This window comes from Pseudonaja textilis, chromosome 1, assembly GCF_049901715.1.
Source record: "Pseudonaja textilis isolate UNSWEBS1 chromosome 1, rPseTex1.2, whole genome shotgun sequence".
NCBI classification, from domain to species: Eukaryota; Metazoa; Chordata; class Lepidosauria; order Squamata; family Elapidae; genus Pseudonaja; species Pseudonaja textilis.
Window position 1 is genome coordinate 90,685,033 of NC_141990.1, and position 18,901 is coordinate 90,703,933.

Sequence of the window (18,901 nt, forward strand, 5' to 3'; positions counted from 1 at the left end):
TTAAAAATCTATATGAAGATGTGGGCCAGTTGTTCAGCACAGGATTTCAGAAATGAAGGAGTTACTCTGACTGGGTCTGATGCTGTTCCAATCTTTTGCCTGTGAAATAGATAAAATGGCAAAATGGCAAAAGCTAATCCTGTACCTAAACATCAGCAAGACAAAGGAGATGGTGTTAGACTTCTGGAAGAAGAAAGAGGAACCTGCCCTACTTTATATCGAGGGAGGCTATGTGGAGAGAGTTTCCTCCTTTAAATTCCTGGGAGTCTACCTCAGCGAAGACCTCACCTGGAAAATCAACACAACCCTGGCTAGAAAGGCCAAACAGAGAGTCCATTTCCTTAGGATCTTGAGAAAGAATAAAGTGGAATAGTGACTGATGACCTCCTTTTACCAGTCCACAATAGAAAGCGTCCTCACATATTGCATTACGGTGTGGTATGCTGGCTTGACAGCTGCGGATAGAAAGACATTACAGAAGGTGGTGAGCACAGCACAAAACATCATGGACTGTTCCCTGATACCACTAGATGACATCGCTAGGGCTCGCTGCCTGGTCAGCATTTCTTTACTCTGCTACCATCAGGTAGGAGATATAGAAGCATAGCCGGCCACACCAACAGGCTGAAGAACAGTTTCTACCCATGGGCTGTCAGATTTCTGAACAGAAAAAAATTTCATGTCAATATAGTATGGTAGACTTGTGGGGCCGGTGTGTTGTGCAATAAGGTCCCACAGTGTAATAAGATTGGGACTGGGTTAGGGACTTCTGTCCTCACTGTGAGTTGTGTTTGGGGGAGGTACATGAAGGGAAGCTCAGCCAATCTCATTGTACACATGTACTCTGACAATAAAGGTAATAATAAAGATGGTTCAAAGCTATTAAAGGTGTTAACATTTTCAAAGGAATTGGGCAAGGAAATGAAGCTGGGACTTCATTGTGCTAACAGATTACCAGAGTGTCCTGTCAGATCCAGTTTTGGGTACTTGTCTTGAAGCCCTAGATAATTATTAGATTGACAAAATAAATTTTAGTGAAGTATTTCCATCCACTATGCTTCAGGTAACATGCCAGTCTAAGCTAATTTTTATCTGCAGAGGCCTCTCATGTCAGTGATGTATTGAGAAACGTCCATAGATCATATTCTTGATTTTTAAAGGAAAAGTAATCCCTCCATAGCACAATTTAAACATTCTTCCGGGTCTTGAGTTGTGATTGAGTATATTCAATTTTACTTGCCCACTACTGTTCCGCAATAATGATTTCTTAAAGTTTCTTGAATTTTGATGAAAAAGAGAGAAAGCTTGGCATCAACTCACATTGGTGAGACTACACACCCAATCCTCGGATAAGCTCTGTCAGTCTTATGTAAATGTGAAACAGCAGGAGAGAGAGAGTAAATTCCTTTGGGATGTCTTGAAATACTGCGGGGTTAAGCAGTTCTTTTTGTAAGTGAAAGCCAAGAGCTGAATTGCTGTTTAAAAGAGAAATATTTGTTGCAAAGGTCACTGAGTTTTAAGAATCTGAATCTGAGCTTGAGAGTATCGAAGAATTCTCATGTGGTACAGTTCTCATATCAGCAGTTCTCACTTCAGGCAGACATTTTTTTTTCCTATCACCTGTCCATCATCTTCCATTGTTCTGTCTTCCTTTTGAGATGGGGTGTTAAAAATACTCTTCTCCTATGACACCTCCATGCAGACTTATCCACCAAATGTAATGAAAATAACTCCACCTGTTTACATATTCCATTCTCACTCTTGGAATGGGACAACTTGCTGCAGCTGATTTGCCATGGCCAACTCACCACGATCAACTCACCACTGCCAATTCTCCAGGTCCAATTCACCATGGCCAAATTGCAGCAGGACAACTTAACACGGCCAATTCACCATGGGACATCTCGCTGCAAGACAATTCAACAATTCAATTTAATTATTTTAAATAATTAAATATTATTTTAATTTTTGTCATTCACATTTTATTTTGTCCCTCCTTTGGCATCCTTTTTTAAATGATTCTATTCCACTATTTCTTTGATATTAGTGTAACTCTTGTTCTGCAGCACGTTAACTGTGGTGAGTTGGCTGTGGCGAGTTGGCCATGGCAAGTTGGCCTTGGCATGTTGTCGTAGGCCCTTCCACTCTTCCACCTGGTATTGACATCAAAAGAGGATTATAAATAAAGAACGTCTATTCCACTGAAAGAAACAACTAAGTAAGTTGAATGATTTAATTAATATTCTGTTAATCTGAAAAAAAAAAATGCTAGGGAATATATAAAGGGCATGACAGTGAATTATTAGTACTTGTAAAAGTAACGCACGTTATGCAAGCTTAATGACCACCATATTCTTGCATAGCAGTGATCATTTCAGTGTCCTTTTCAGATAGAAAGTTTGCTAGGTCACCATTTAACTGTATATAAACATTTTTAATGCATGTGTATCCCATGGTAAAAGCTTGGTTTGTGGTTACTTTTAAATGTAAATTTCTTGGGCTAAAATATGAAATATTAGTTGCTGCTAACTGTTTATTATTTTCAAATTATGTGTGCAGAACTGGCAAATTTTAATACAGTTGAGTTAAATGTTACATTCTTAAGTCAGTTTAATGGGAGATACAGTAAACAAATAAAAGTGTGCCACAGCTTTGGACACAAAGATAAATAGATTCCCCTCAGGGCATTAAACTCGTTTTCTTTATTTTAGCTCAAGTTGTCTTGGGACAGTTTATCCATGTTTGATATACATCTAAATACACCCAAAGGGCATGATGAGTCTGTTAATTTTGGGAAAAACAACTGTGGGAAAATATGCTGCTGCTTCATGAAAAACAGTGGAACTTAGTGGAATGTTGATGATTAATACTTTGAAAAAGCATTTTTCTTAGATTTATAAAATGTTTCTGATATTCACTTAGGGTTGACTCATTTTTTTTAAAGTAAAGAACAATCTTAGTATCTTGTATACCCAATGTTTTTTTCCATTGTCGCCTTCTGGAATATTTTTCATGCCTTATAACCCTACTAAATGTGACTTTGTTTCTGAGATTTGGGATCCTTCTCTGTACTGGAGCCGGTTCAGTATATTGAATGTTGTGGAATGTTTCTATAACTCAGAAATTGATTATTTAATGGCTTTAATATTTTTTCATAGTGTATATGCTTTTATGTGCTTTAAATTGCATTTGGTGTATTATTTTTGATTGTGTTTTAAGTGCTGTAAGCCAGAGAGTCTCATGCTTGAGATTGGCAGCTTCAGGTTGAAGATGTAAATAAGCAAGTAAATGAATAAATAAATAAATAAATTTAAATACATGCATACATAGAATAAAATGAATAGAATTTTTTATTGGCCAAGTGTGATTGGACACACAAGGAATTTATCTTTGGCGCATATGGTCTCAATGTACATAAAGAAAAAATAAAATATATTCATCAAGAATTATAAAATACAACACTTAGTGATAGTCATAGGATACTAATAAGAAATCAAATCATACTAGGAAACAATAAAAGCAATATAAGTTGTAAAGATACAAGCAACATGGATATAGCCATAAGTGAGAAGAGGTAGGTATGAGATGAAATGAAGAATAGTAATACAGTCTTGGTAGTTAATTTTTGACAGTGTTGTGGGAATTAGCTGTTTAGCAGAGTGGGGGCATTCAGGAAAAAACTAAATGTGTATGTCTTGTGTCTTGTTGTTCTGATGTGCAGAGCCCTATAGTGTTGTTTTGAGGGTAAAAGTTGAAACCATTTATGTCCAGGATATGAGGGGTCTGTAGATATTTTCACAGCCCTCTTTCTGACTCGTGCAGTATACAGGTCCTCAATGGAAGGCAAGTTGGTAGCAATTGTTTTTTCTGCAGTTCTAACTATCTGTTGAAGTCTGTGTCTGTCTTGTTGGGTTACAGAACCAAATCAGACAATTCAAGTACTCCAAGTACTAAGCAGGAATGGTTGCTTATCTTTTGAGCTTGGATATGGTAGGCCGATGGTGCCATCTGTTGAGCCTAAAAAAAATGCTTAATGGCTCTCAGGAGACAACTCTCACCTCTGTGATTTGGCACGAACCCATGGAGTCATCAGGATTGGGTTTCTTGTAGACTTTGATGTCATTCTGGGTTTGTTCCACAGGCTTAAATATTTATTTTGGTGTGTTTGTTTTCTAGCCGGAGGTCTGGCCAATATACAATGAATCATGATAACTCTAAGAAGCCTTCAGGGAAGCTCCCTTGCGAGCATTCGGGATCTCAAGATTCACTTGATGAATTATCCATGGATGACTACTGGAAAGAACTTGAAAATATACATGAAACAAGAAGTGGTGATCATGAAGAACGTGACCTGGTTGTGGTGAAAGAACCTGATGGTAATCACAGTTAAACTCTATGAAATTATTCCATAGATTTTGAAGGTTTGGTTTTGCACTGTTTGATTTCTGCTTCTAGTCTAGGCATAGTGCAGATTTAAGATTGGTGGATGTTTCTAAATCTGCCACCTACTAACAGTTCACTAGTAATAATGTGAAAAACATGGATGTGTTACTATAGATTACTAAGGATTGTAAGAAAAGATACTTCCTTAAATAACATATAATTTATGTGTGGAATTTATGGTGACAACATGTGCAGATGGATTTAAAGAAGGATTATGAAGAGTTATTTATTAAGTATGACACTGAAAATCAGAACAGACATTGGAGTGGGTTTTAATTCTGAGCATGTGGTTGGCCACTTCTGGAAGCAAGATGCTAGACATTATCAACCTTTAATTATAGCCAGTAGGTCAGTTCCATATGTTTCCCATTGAAGTTGAAGGGAGTATGAGAGGTTATGATTTTTGTGATGCTTGTTAGCTATGTAATCATCTCCAGTCTGAATGTGCACATTCATCATATAAAACGTAATAGGACTGGAGAAGATAGTGGAATAAAATACAAGTCATCTGTGCATATGGGTTACAAAGCCTACTTCAAACCAGGTTCATCTTTACTTTTGGCACTTAGCTCCTCATTAATTATTTTATTTTTCTGTCATCGTTTCTGGTGAGAATAGTATTGTAGCTATTTGAAATGTGCTTTGGAACCAACCACAACTAATTATTGGGTGTTTGCTCAACATTACCACAATATAGACTTTGTTGTGAGTAGCCATTGATGATCAAACATTGTTCAGCTTTAAAAATATTCCTTTAAAACAACACCAAACCAAAAATATCAACAGTGTCCTAGAAGTTCAGGAATTTTGTACTGTATTTTAAAAATCAGTACTATCTGTACGCCTGGTTTCTTCATTTATGAAATTGAAATTAATTGAATCCTAAACTGCCTGGAATGTAGTATAAAAGTTTTCACCCTTCCGTTGGCTGATTCACAGTAATGTGATACAGATCATTCATGATGTGATACTGCTGGCTTTGCTTCCAGATAATATGTGCAACATTTATTGCCCATTGGTTTATAGTTCAGGAGTAAGGAATTTCAGTCATTATTGATACTGGATTAGGGCCAAACCATACTTGAAGTAGCAGGAAGTTGTTCCTTTTTTATATAGGCTGATTGTCTTGTAAAGCTAGAACCTGCAGTACAACACCCACTTGTAATGCTTGAGGAATTTTGCTTTTAGAAATGATCTAGTATTTATATTTCAACTATTCCTACTGTCTAAAAAAATTCTCACTTATAGATAACACCACTTTAAATTTAATAGTGTCACATACTTACATATTAAATGTACAAGGTTCAGTATTGATTTAGTGCTAAAAAAAGAAAGGAGACTAATATATAATTATATGTCAGATAATACATTAGCATTGTGATTTCAGTGCTGATCATATAACCATTCTTAGAAACATGTCAGTCAATCATGTATTTTATTATTAGGAGTATTTATTTTTTAGGGTTTTTCACATTGCCAAAAGGTATAACAACTGTAATTTTGTAATAAAATATTGTACAAATACTAAATTTTTAAATTTGGAAAGATGGGAATTTCTAAAAGAGCAACAGTAGTAAAATATTTGTGGTGAAGATAGCAAAATAAAAGCACAAACTGCATTACAAACACTTATTTTTTATTACTTGTTAAAGAATTACATCTAAATAAAATTAATATTTGATTTGATTTTTTTACCCCAATAAAATATTGTGTTATTTCTGCTATGGAGGTCTATCCAAACACTATTTAAAAATAACAGAGAAAACTTTTATTGAATGATATCTGACGAACAACAATGTTTATCAGAATGTGTTAGAACAAAACTAAGTTCTGTTTTAGATTTGGAGGTGGAGAATAGTTTAAAATTGTGTTAATTTAAAAAAAAACATTTAATTTCTTTCATCTATAAGGAAAACTGATATGAATAAATTTGTGAAGGTAGCAGAAACCCTATTGAGTAGTCCTACAGTAGTTGTCTAGCAGATGAATGATTTATACCCTGTTTCTCCAACAATATGGCCTCCCCCAATAGGAAGTCCCAGCATGTTTTATAGGCATGAAATGAAATTAAGCCCCTCCCCCCAAATTAAAGCCTATATTAAAACATGCGAAATGGGGGGGAATGGTGGGGGGGGGCTTGCCATTAGGAAGTACTTTTGTTGCACACCCAGATATGGTGCTACCTGCGTTGACCCCGATACAAAGTGCCCCACCAATGCCGAGGTCAACATCCAAGCCATCACTGCCCACCCGCCCAAAGATCAAGGGGGGGAATTAAGTCACCCCCGAAAAGACAGCCTAGCCATTTTTTCAGGAGCTCAAAAAAAAAAAAAATAAGACCCAGCCTTATTATATGAGAAACACGGTAGTTTTTCTCTGCAGGACTCCTTCTGTATTCAGGAAAGTATTAAAGTGTTGCCAGCTAGAAACAATAAGGAAATTATGCCCTTACTTAGAAATCACTAAGGAGCAAGGAGAGCATCAACAAAAACAATTGAATGTTGCAGTGCAATAGCCCATTTGCAGTAACAGCACTCATTAGCTTGATAACCTCTGATTAAATTGAGTTAATAAAGAGTTCCCTTAGAAAAACAAGTTGCTTAGAAAAGGTAAAAAGTACAGATGAAAAATTCTGATGCAGCACATTCATATTTTTTGAAGGAAATCCATGCAACAAAAACCACAAATTTACAAGGAATCAACAGAAAAGAGAAGTGATGGTTTTGGTACAGATATAGTACAGATATAGTAGTTTTGCTATGTACACCTACCTTGTCCTTTCCCATGGAACTTAATGGCCATATTTATATGTAATAGCAAACCATGTCTTGCTACATGTAATGTCCCAGGTTTGCAAGTGTTTATTTCCTCTTAAAGTTTTTTAATGGTTTTATGGTTTGGGAGAAAACCAATTTTCTATATCCAGCTGTAATAACAAACTGTAAGACTTTGCAAAGCAGTAACATCTAATCTGACCCCACAGTTATGCAACATTTTTGTGCAGAAGTAATCGCAATAGCATTTAAACTTATATACCACTTCATAGTGCTTTACCGCCCTCTCTAAGCTGTTTACATATTGCCCCCAACAATCTGGGTTCTCATGAAACATGAGTTCAGGTTAGGTCAAGTGTTTTAGCCTCAATATGATAGGCTTGAAAAATTTTAACCATGTTTGAGTTGAATCACTAGTTGTGGCCTCTTTTCATTTTTAGTACATTAAAAAGTTTCTACTGTACCATAGAAACTATTTTCATTTTTCTGCTAAAAATATGGGGTTGAATGTAATACAAACTGCATCATAAATGTATGTCCTTCTTCCCTTTATTTGAGTAGAGGGTGAATTGGAAGAAGAGTGGTTAAAAGAAGCAGGTCTGTCAACCCTCTTTGGTGAAGCTGCTGCAGATTCCCATGAAAGCATGGTGGTTTTGGCTACCTTGACAAGAACTCAGGCTATAGCAGTGCAGAAGCGAGTTGATACTGTCACCCAGACAATGAGGAAGAAAAACAAACAGTACCAAGTTCCTGATGTGAGAGAGATCTTCAAGCAACAAAATGAATCAATGGAAAAAGTAAGTTCCTAGTTTTGGGCTTTAGTTTAGCATTTCTGAAAAAGCTATTCAACAGGATAAATGGGAAGTGAAATGCACTTTTTCCATTTTAGCAAAACCCACAGGAGAGGACATTTCAGAAGAGCTGAAAACAAAGTCTGGATTTGCCCATTTTTTTTTAACAAAAAGGGTAGATTGCCTATGTAAAGGATCATGTATACTTTCTAAAAGTTTGCCTTATTTTTTTTCTTTTGTAAGGATTCTATACTTTGAAGTGAAATAAAGAAACTTTTCAAGGGAGCATATTTTAACGTAGGTTAGAGGACCTGAATTTTATTTGGATCCTTGTGTCTTTCATTTAAACTTGAATGAGAAAGGATGCAACTTTTGTTTATGAATAGGCAGTTGCATTGAAATCAATTTGCATGACTCCTCCAAATTGATTTTTCTGAATTCAGAATTCCTCAGCAGTTCTAAAAATTGAGAAATGTTTTAGATGAATTGCTCATATATTCTACAAATAGAGAAAAATATTTTCTGAATAGAATATTTAGAATGAAAATAAAGTATGTATTGTAGAGGAATACTTTCCTGCTTGGTAATGTCATTCAATTAATTCACATTTAGGAGAGACCAATATAGTGTTCAATATTTTATTGAATTGTATACAGCTATGTTATTCTGTTAATTATTGAGAGCAGTATGATGTAGTGATTGTGTTGTTGGACTATGACCAAGAAGACCTATTGTGCATTCAAATCTACCCTTAGTCTAATCTCTAGAGCAAGGGTGTCAAACTCAAGGCCCGGGGACCAGATCCAGCCTGGGGTGTGTGTGTGTGTTCAGATCTGGCCCATGGGGTCGCCCTGGAAACAGCAAAGGACTGGCTCAAGGTGCCCCTGTCAGCCAAAATGGAGCTCAGGAGGGCTGCACGCGGGTCCCCCCAAGCTCTGTTTTTGCTGGCAGAGGATTGCAGGAAGCTGTCGCAGCCAAAAACAAAGCTCCGGAGCCCTTTTTCTCTGACAGAGTACTTGGGCCACCACAGATGCCCCCAATCCAAGTGATGTCGAGCTGGCCATGCCCACTCTGGCCCCCCAAGGTCAAGCACAACCCTGATGCGGCCCTCAATGAAATCGAATTTGACACCCCTGGTCTAGAGGAAGGGCAACATATAAATGTAATACATAAATTACAAATATTGAAGAATGGCTGATATAAATAAATATAAGGCTACAGAGGCATATCTATAATAGTATTAGAAGTCTACTTCAGTGCAAAGGAGGCATTAGTTTTCAAATGCCCCATGAAACTTGATGCACCTTGTATTTCTATTACATATGAATATATAATAGACACTTGAGATTTCAGTGTCCTGGAATAAAAATATGAAAAAGTATTTATTTCTGTTAGGAACAAAAAAAAGGAAGTGGTAGATAATCTTGAAATGTAATTCCTAAAACTTGCAGGCTGTTATGCAGCACATTCTCCATTTGTTTTAAGACATATAATTCAGATCTAATGCAGTAATTCAGCAGAATGTATTTGGGCATTTACATGGCCATTCTTCTTCTTCTGTGCTATTCCTATAGTTCCTTCCAGTCAGAGTTTATTTTTGCTACAATCTATTCCACCAATTTAGCTTTCCTTCTTGAAAATAGAAAAGCCAGGAGGAGAGCAACAAATTAGTTTCTGTGTGTATTAACTGTGTGTATACTGATTTAGTGAAACAATGAAAGAGTCTACTTTTAGAGTAATAAATTGCATTTTCATTCTTTGATACCATCAACAATGCTACTTTTTATTATGAAGTATAACTCCATGCTTATTTTATATATATAAATAGGAAAACAGTTTTCTTTTTTTCTTTTTAAACCAGTAAGAAATAAGACAACAAATGTATTATTGTGAAAATATTGTACCTAGTTAAGAGATGGATTTTTCTCTAGAGCAACAAGATCTTTTATATAAGACAAGATTAGTAATGATAAGCTATGAAGGAATTTTGATATTGTATTGGAAATCCAATATAGATAAGATCTGGATAAAAAACATGTGCCACCATTGTATTAAGCAGTTTTAACTCACATGGATTCTTTCTTTTAACAAAGAAGGCAATATTTTATTAATTCTCTTTCCCATCTAAAATCTGTCAACAGGGAAGAACTGAAAATACATTGAAAATAAAATTAATTCCACTGTTCCACTGTTAACATTCATATCTAGAGCGCATTTGCTGTTAACACAGTTTAGCGTGTGAAAGTACAGTGTAAAATAAAAATCTAAAGAAAAAGCTAAGCTCTCTCCTCATTTTCCACTTCAAAATCAGTATTCTGTAATGTGAATCATAATATCAGAGAAAAAAAAGTCTAGAAAATCAGTGGATAAGCAGGCAAAAATAACATTTTACTTCTAAGCCACCCAGAGTTGGTACTCTGATGGCAAATTAATAAATCTCCCCTCCATTTGCTTATTAACTGGAGGCTTTCAAGAAACAGCTTACCTAAATTGGCCAACTACCAGCATTCTTTGAATTCATTGAATGCAGGTTTTTGTACACAACCTTGGTTTTCCTTGGAAATTCTTAAAAAGAGGTATAAATTTAGAAATGTGGTTTCACCAGATTTTAATTCCAGTAAAAGAATTGTAAATTGATATTTCTCTGATTTGAGTCACTTATCATTTTTGCAAGCAATGTAAAAGAAATACAAGTAAAGTTAAAAGTAATCCATTATATCTGTATGGAAATTATATTAAGAGTCTCTGAACCTTCTAAAATTCCAAGTATTCAGGTATTAACTGTATTCCTTTTCTGTGAAAGTCTTATTTTTTTAGATTTAATTTGTAGTTTTGTAGGTATTGAAATGTTTAATAAAAGTTCAAAATCCATGTTAAGAGCAAAGTTGTTTATTAATAAAGAAAATTGCTAAACTCTTTATATAATACATCATTTTAATACTGTTTAAAGGTTTAATGATGCTGGTCTTTGGTTCTGTTTTCGTTAGCTTTTTATCATTTAGAGTTTTAACTGAAGCATTGCAGGCACATTTCATATTTGTGATAGATAGATAGATCTCAAACTTCTTAATCACCCATCTCCCTCATAAAGGGGGTCTTCTCTTATAGTAAAAGATGTGCTTGTATTAGTGGTTCTTATGCTATTTTTCTATGGGTTCTTCAGTTATTTTTTAATAGTTAAGTAGGATCCGTACCTACTAATTTCTGAACCTGATTTCCTATTGCTGTTTCCTCTGAATGTACAATCTAATGTGACCAGTTACAGGAGTTACAAATCCCATTTGAATTGTTGATTCATCTTTCAGAAAATCAAATTGATTTGAATCAAAATGATGCAATGTATTCAACTAGAATACATTTGATTTTGTTTAATAAGGTTCAGAGGGCTGGTTTGGCCCATAGATCTGAGAGATTGTAGAATTAATTTTTAATTCCACTTTTGGTAATATATGCATTACCAAGCTACCAGAGATATGCATTGGTATGAAGAGCTTATTAATTGTGCTGTATTAATCACCCTATGTATTGCAATGTCTACATCTGATTTCTTTCAAATAAACAATCCTGTACTTCAGTGGTTAGATGACCTAGGCATTGGTATTTAAATATAGATCTTTTTAACATTAATATTCTACTGTGTTTTTAATTTATGTGAAATGTTAATATATATTGTATATCCATATGCTAAATAAATAAATACATCTTCAGTTTCTCTTAGAAGTTGTTTTTTGTTCTCTCAAATAGCAAGCAATTAATACTAATTAATGCTGTTTATTAAGACAGATAGCCTATCATTGATATTTAGTTTTCAGTCCTATGTATCTAATTATTAGTTTACTTATTTCATATATTGTAGGAATCCAGCATTGATCACCAGCCTGTAAGAGCAGAAGGGAAAAAAGAAAGTTCACAAAAAGACGCCAAAGAAGGTAAATTTTTGTGTAAAATAAAACTTAGGTCACTCTACTAACAGCTGTTGAGCAACATGACTAGTTCTCTTAAGAAATCCTGTTTATATGGCATAATAAGGCAAAGGTATTGTTTGTAAAATAACAAACCATGGTTTTTAGAAGTCTGATGACTAAAAAGAAGCTCTGGGTTACCTTATCACATTAGGTCAAAAACAAATATTGCTATATGACTTAGTGGGTTTGTAGGCACAGTAATAGATTAAATATTTTACAGATATATTAATAAATTCATAATCATATGGCCAGGGTCAGAGATTATAAAATTCTGGTTTCAAATATACGAAAAGGCCAGGTTGTCTCCCCTTGTTCTACTCAGAGTTGTAGTGCTTTCAAGATATGACTTGGCAATCTTGTGTGTGTGTTGAAGCAGAAAGTAAGCCATACATGCTTCATATGTTCAGTGCAACTCAGAATTAGGACTATTAAAATGGATTAAGGAACCACAAGAAGAAATACAATTAAGACAGATGGATATACCATAACCATAATTGCCAACCTATACTTGAGGGGGGAAAAGCAACAAAAGAAAATAGTAATGTGTCAGAACCAATTCTAAGAAATTGTGTTAATTTGTGAACAGGCATAGTGACAAAAGCCATCTAGTCTTTATGTAGAAAAATCAACCCATATAGTACCATTAACAGACATATTGCAAAATTCCAAGTTCAAGTACTAAACAGCGTGTACTCCTAAGAGGCAGGCAGCCGTTTGCTGGTAAGAACAGTTTCTAGGATGGGAAAGTTGCCAAACTGTTGGGTCAGCATAAGGCTGAGAGGGGAAGATTGAAAAACACCGGTCTTCTGCCAATTAACCAGACTGTGGAATCTTAGCTTGGAAAATGACCAAGTATTTATTTAAGAATTTTGTAACATCTGGTTCTTTTTTTTTTTTCCAATGCCTCTTCATGACTGCTTTAGAAATGGGAAGTTGTAAAAAACTATTTTCATGTGCTCCATGCTCTGCAGCCCTGCATGCAAATGGCCATTTAATATGGCATTTGGCAATTTTACTGCCTAATGGAGCACTGCTTCCAAGTTGCGACAAGATGAAAATCTGTTCTGTCTACTAGTTTATCCAGGCTTATCTTGGAACAAACTGTGTTCTACATTAGGTATTCTTCAAATAATTATCAGTTCTGTTTTTCACAAAGCATTATTTGGGCATGGCATGTAATGGGATTGTAGTTGGGGTTGCCTTGTATATAAAAGGGAGCAAATATCCCACTCTAATTCTCTTCCAGAAGGTGCTGAAGACCTGGTTCTGCCAGCGGGCCTGGAGAACCCAAAGCGGGATGGAACCCATTAAATGGCTCATGTGATCTGCTGTCGCTGGGGTGGGAGATGGGGGGTGATTTTATTATATTAATTTATTTGATTCTTCTTACTAGTTTTACTGTTTTAAATGTGGTTTTATACCTTGTAAGCCGCCTTGAGTCGCCATGGGCAAATAGACGGCAATATAAATCCAATAAATAAATATCAACCTATCATTAACATCGAGGGTAGCCTTCACATTTGTGTAGGGCACTGAGGCATGCCTCTGCCTCTGATCGCCAGCTGGTGGCTGGATCAGAGTGTCTTCACCTTTAGCGATTATCTCAGCAAAATCCAGGTCCAAAACCCATTGTCAGGTGGTGCTCTATTCAAAATACAAGAAAGACACTCTTAGACTCCATTAATATAGAGAATATTGTTTTTATGTCTACTGGATGGATGGACTAATGATTATGTGTGTTGGTGTTGCAAGAAACATGAGAGCACTTTAGCTTTTATACATTGGGCATGTTCTCCCTTACACTCCTTTGGGAGTAATGTCATGCCATGCACTGACTGACCCAGACTCTGAGAAACAGCTGAAAGACAAATTGTTCCATCATATGTGCCCCCTAAGTGGACAAACACTTAGGATATAATCCAACTTCTGCCCTCATTTGAGTCAGAAGTGCTCTCAACATCTTCTCACAAGATGAATCCCCAGCTACATCCCTCCAAAAATGGACATAAATCTACATGGGTGTCAGCCTTCAAGACTCCTTTCCTTTCTCTTGCATTTTTCGGCTGCCATAGTAATGGGGGGAGGGGAAAATAATTGGGCTTTGTGGGTGTGGGAAACATGCTGGAGGTTTTGGAGAATGAACTGTATAACTTGGGGAAGAACTTTACTACTTATGCTTATTGCTTGCTTACTGCGCAACTGTGGGTCTTTTTCAAAATAGGCCAAAGTCAATGGCAGACATCTGTCTGCATCACCGTCTGAAGATGGCCCACATTACATTATACACATCTCTGATTGGATGGACAGTTTGAACTATTGTTGGTGGGAACGTTGCTATCACTTTGTATATATGTTTTTTGTGCGTAATTCCTCAGATCTAGAGTTACTTTGATGCTACCAATTGAATTCCAGTAAAAGTCCTTTTTTGATGAAATAATTTAAACTTAAATAAAAGGATATAAATTTAGTGTTCCTCAAAACTTTAGTACATTGGTTGAAAAGAATTGGAATTTCCAAATCTTGATTCAAAACTTCTTGTATATTTGTTAGATATTTTAAACTGTTCCTTTAGTTTTTGACAGGAAAAAAAGAGAGGCTTAGATTCTGTAAGGATACGTGGGACTGACCTTGGCTTGGGAGACAAGGGCAAGAGCTGCAGCCAGGGGAAAGGCTAGATAAGAGGCAGCCCAGTTCCCAACAGGAATTGTGGACAGGGCAAATAGGCCAAAAGGGTTCTTCCCTAGTTTCTTGGGCTGTAAAGGTGACAGGAAGGAAATGTACTTTCAGAATGTAACATTCTATTAATATAATCTTACAGTAAAGTAGAGCTGATGTGTTTGTTTCTTGTCTGGACTACCTCACAATAATGACATATCCTGAGATTGAATTGTTCAGTGTTAATAATTTACCAGGTATTTTAGAAGCTGCTAAAGCAGGGGTATCAAACTCAAGGCACGGGGGCTGGATCCAGCCCATGGGGTGCTTAGATCTGGCCAAGCCATCCTGGAAACAGTGAAGGACAAGCCTGTGGTGCCTCTGCCAGCGAAAATTGAGCTTGGGAGGGCCACATGCGGCCCTTGCAAGCTCTGTTTTTGCTGGCAGAGGGTTGCAATATGCCATCTCAGCCGAAAACAGAGCTCACATGTCCACTCCCTGAACTACATTTCATTAGCAGAGGGGGTTGCAGGTGACTGTTGCAGCCAAAAATGGAGCTCGGGAGCCCATTTTGCACTGGCAGAGCATTTGGGCTGCCACAGGCGCCTCTGACATTAGTGACATGCTGACCACGGCCAGTATGGCCATGCCCACCCCAGCCCTCCGAGGTCAAACACAACCCTGATGCAGCCCTCAATGAAATCAAGTTTGACACCTCTGTGCTAAAGCATCAAATCAGAATTGAGCTGTCAAAACATGTTTTCACTGGATATACTCCCCTTTTGGATTGATGGTAAAGAAAATTCTATTCGCAATTGCTGAAAAGATTTAAAGTAATAATTAAACAACAGCTAATCCAATGTACCATACTATACCCTTTTGCACCCATTCTTTCCAGGAATGTTTTGCCAGAAAGTTAAAATCCCATATCAGAGTTAGAGCTATCACCTTCTTTGGAATAAGCATAAATATTGATTATAAAACATGTACAAGCAAAGAAGTTATATTAATTTTAGTTTTACCCTGCCAAATCAAAGATACCTTATACCATCTATCAAAATCTAATATAATTTGTTTCAGCACAATACACATTAACTTGGACAAATTTTGAAATATCTAGTAATATAATAAAATAGTAATTAAATCAGTAGAGATCACAAATCCCATCTGTGAATACCATTCCAATGAGACATGTGACCCTAATGATGGTAAATTAGATTTAGCTCTAAACATTTATGGAGATACTTGTCAGAGTTATAACATTTGACATCAAACCATGCAACTCTCACTTTCCCCCCCAGTAGTTTGCATATTCACTTTGTATGTTTTAAGGGGGAATGTAACAGTAGCATGAAGTTAACAGGAGCTTGTATGTGTTTTGGATGTAGATAGGTAAGAGAAAAGATAAATTATCGTTTTCCTTTTCATCTGTAACCCCCTGCATTTGATCCACTGCTGTTCTTCTGAAGTTTGCAAGTTTGTTAGAAAGTCACCTTCAGCTGTGTGCTATTTTCAGAACAATTGCACACAGAAAATAGAAAGCTTTTTTTAAAAAAAGAAATCCTCAATATATAAATGTAGCTCTTTGTATATCTTCCACTTCTTAACATTGTTAATCTGAAACTTGTTATAACTAAACTCCCTCCAAAACTGCTTGTGAATTTCATCCAGTTTCCCAAATACTTAAAAAAAATTCTGTTTCCAAACTCAACATTTAAAGACACTTGGAACAAAACCAGTATATCTGTAGGCCAGGGGAGTCAAACTCAAGGCCCGCGGGCTGGATCCAGCCTGTGGGTGCTTAAATCTGGCCCGCGTGCACCCCCCATGCCCCGCTTTGGCCGGTAAAATACTGCACGAGGCGTCCATCCTGTCTCCCCCCCACCCCCCCCGCGGAGAATTACAATTCTGATCTGGCCCTCGAAGAAATCCAGTTTGATACCCCTGCTGTAGGCCAACAGGTAGTAGGCCATATCCCTTCATTGGTTGAGAGAATGCCAAACAAAATAAAAATTGTATTTGCTGATTTCGGGTAATAATCAAATAAGAAATGTGGAGATTTGGGCTCTGCACTAAATCAATAGATCTCCAACTGATCTACAGGCAATCCTCACAATCATTTGTTTAGTGACCAAAGTTATAACAGGACTGAAGAAAGTGGCTTATGGCTGGTCTTCAAATTTATGACAATTGCAACATCCCAAAGGTTATGGGATCAAAATTGTCAACCACAGGGGTGGGATTCAACCGGTGTTACTACCGGTTCGGTGACTACGTTTTGTGTGCACATGTGTAAAAAAACCTTTAGCTATGCCTCCCAGACAGCTGAAAAGTGCTGCGCGCAGGTCCGCAGCATTTGAAAAGCCACTTTTTCCTGCTTTTTCAACCTCAGCTATGCCGCACAAAGCAGCTGAGGTTGAAAAAGCAGGAAATAAAGGACAGGTAAGAACCCGGGCAGGCAGGTGGGCCAAACAGCAGCAAACACAGAACTGGTTCGGTATCTGCTGCTCTTCAGAGCTACCAGTTCTATAGAGCTGGACAGAACCAGTAGCATCCCACCCCTGGTCAATCAGCATGTATTCACAGTACTTGCAGTGTCTCACAATCATGTGATTGCCATTTGCAACTTTCCCAGCAGGCTTCCGGCCCATAAAGTCAAAGAGAGAAGCCAGATTTGCTACCGATGTCATGATTAATTTAACAACAGCAGCGATTCACTTAAGAACCGTGGCAGAAAAAAAGATAACATTGGGCACAACTCACTTAACAACTGCCTTGCTTAGGTCCCAATTGCATTTGTAAGTCATGGGCTGCCTGTATTTTGAACTCCTGGATTTCATCCAGATTACACGGTTAGGGTATACCTCCAGTAGAGAGAGAGGGGGAAAAAAAGCCTGGCTTGGGTTTTGGTTCTTCTCTTCTCCTTATGAACCATTATGCCTTTTTTGTTTTGTTTTGTTTTAAAGGAACAGCTGTTTTTGACAATCACTCCCAGGTTCATAGTAAAGAATTGTACATATTACTGGAATAACATTTGAAGTGTGTCATTGTTTTGCTCATTAAATATGATAGTACCTTTGTTAGGCTAGGGGGGACATAATGGTGCTAACCATCAGTGATTTATGCTCTGTTTTTCTTATCTGGCAAATATTCAAGATATCTAACAACATTTTGAAAATAAGGACAATATAATTTGTAAACAATTTCAAAGGCAGTGGCCGGGTGACTTTGTGCAATAGCATGGAAAGAAACAATGTGATAGCAGAGTAGCCAAGGTGTCAAACAATAGTTCTGCAACCCCATTTTCTGTCTGTGAGCTGACAGGAATGACTGGAGCTACAATGAATCAATGCCTCTTAGATTCAGTCCTGCTAGATGGCCCAGAAGCATACACTAAAAAGATCTAGAAGATTCTTTTCCATTTCTCCAATTCAGTTTTGAGGGTAGGACATCATCCCAGACCACCAAAGCATTTTCACCACTATATTTTGGCAAAAGCCCAGTTGAAACACGTCCAGATAATTAGTATCATTCAAGGGCATTTAGAGCTGCAAGATCAAACCTTCTGAATCATGTTTTCCAGAGACGTTAATTGTATAGCTCTCCCAAGTGAAGACTGGAGCCCAGAAGGCTGATGCAATCTTGTGCAGACAGCCTCTGCTGAGAGTGCACACTCAAAGTCAGTTCATGCACGAAAGCTTGTTTTCTACAGGTAGCAAGCAGATAAGCAAGCGGCCAAGGACATCTTCTCTTTGTCTTACCATTCTAACTAGGTCATCCAGAGAGAAAGCTGGGTGTTCATAGGCCAGTTTAAAAGAGAAAATAGGGTGTTTTTTGTTTGTTTATTTGTTTGAATGGCAAAAAGAGCCACAGTGAAAAAAAATGCCCCACAATGTTCTCTAAAATACGTATATCCTTTGATAGTGAATTAGTTCTCTGGGGAAGAAATTTACTGAGAACAATGTCAATGACTGGATGGTACATTGTTGGATATAGGAAGGTTACAGTTCCTTAAAAACTTGTATATTTTATGCTTAATTTGGCTCATTCAAGTAGAATTGTGTGGGTATGATTAGTTGCATTTTTTAAATATAAATATACTTATTTCAAAACTTACAAAAATTAATCAGAGCATAGGTGAACGATAGCACTTTCGATTTGATACACTTCTCTATTTTAAAACTAAATAGTAAGTTAGAAAAACACAGTAAAAATTCAAGCACAGGTTACAACTTACATTGCTAGTTTTTCACAGAATGGAGCAACCTGATAT

General features: G+C 36.8%; 1 protein-coding gene across 2 annotated transcripts in view; it reads left to right on the plus strand.

Moving 5' to 3' along the window:
* ARHGAP18 (Rho GTPase activating protein 18) overlaps positions 1-18,901 on the plus strand; it is an 89,590-nt gene that overhangs the window by 40,461 nt on the left and 30,228 nt on the right. For both annotated transcript variants that reach the window (XM_087941265.1, XM_026705485.2), the window contains exons 2-4: positions 4,177-4,376; positions 7,779-8,014; positions 11,865-11,937. In XM_087941265.1, the coding sequence (XP_087797391.1) occupies positions 4,177-4,376; positions 7,779-8,014; positions 11,865-11,937 (509 nt within the window). The remainder of the gene's footprint in view (positions 1-4,176; positions 4,377-7,778; positions 8,015-11,864; positions 11,938-18,901) is intronic.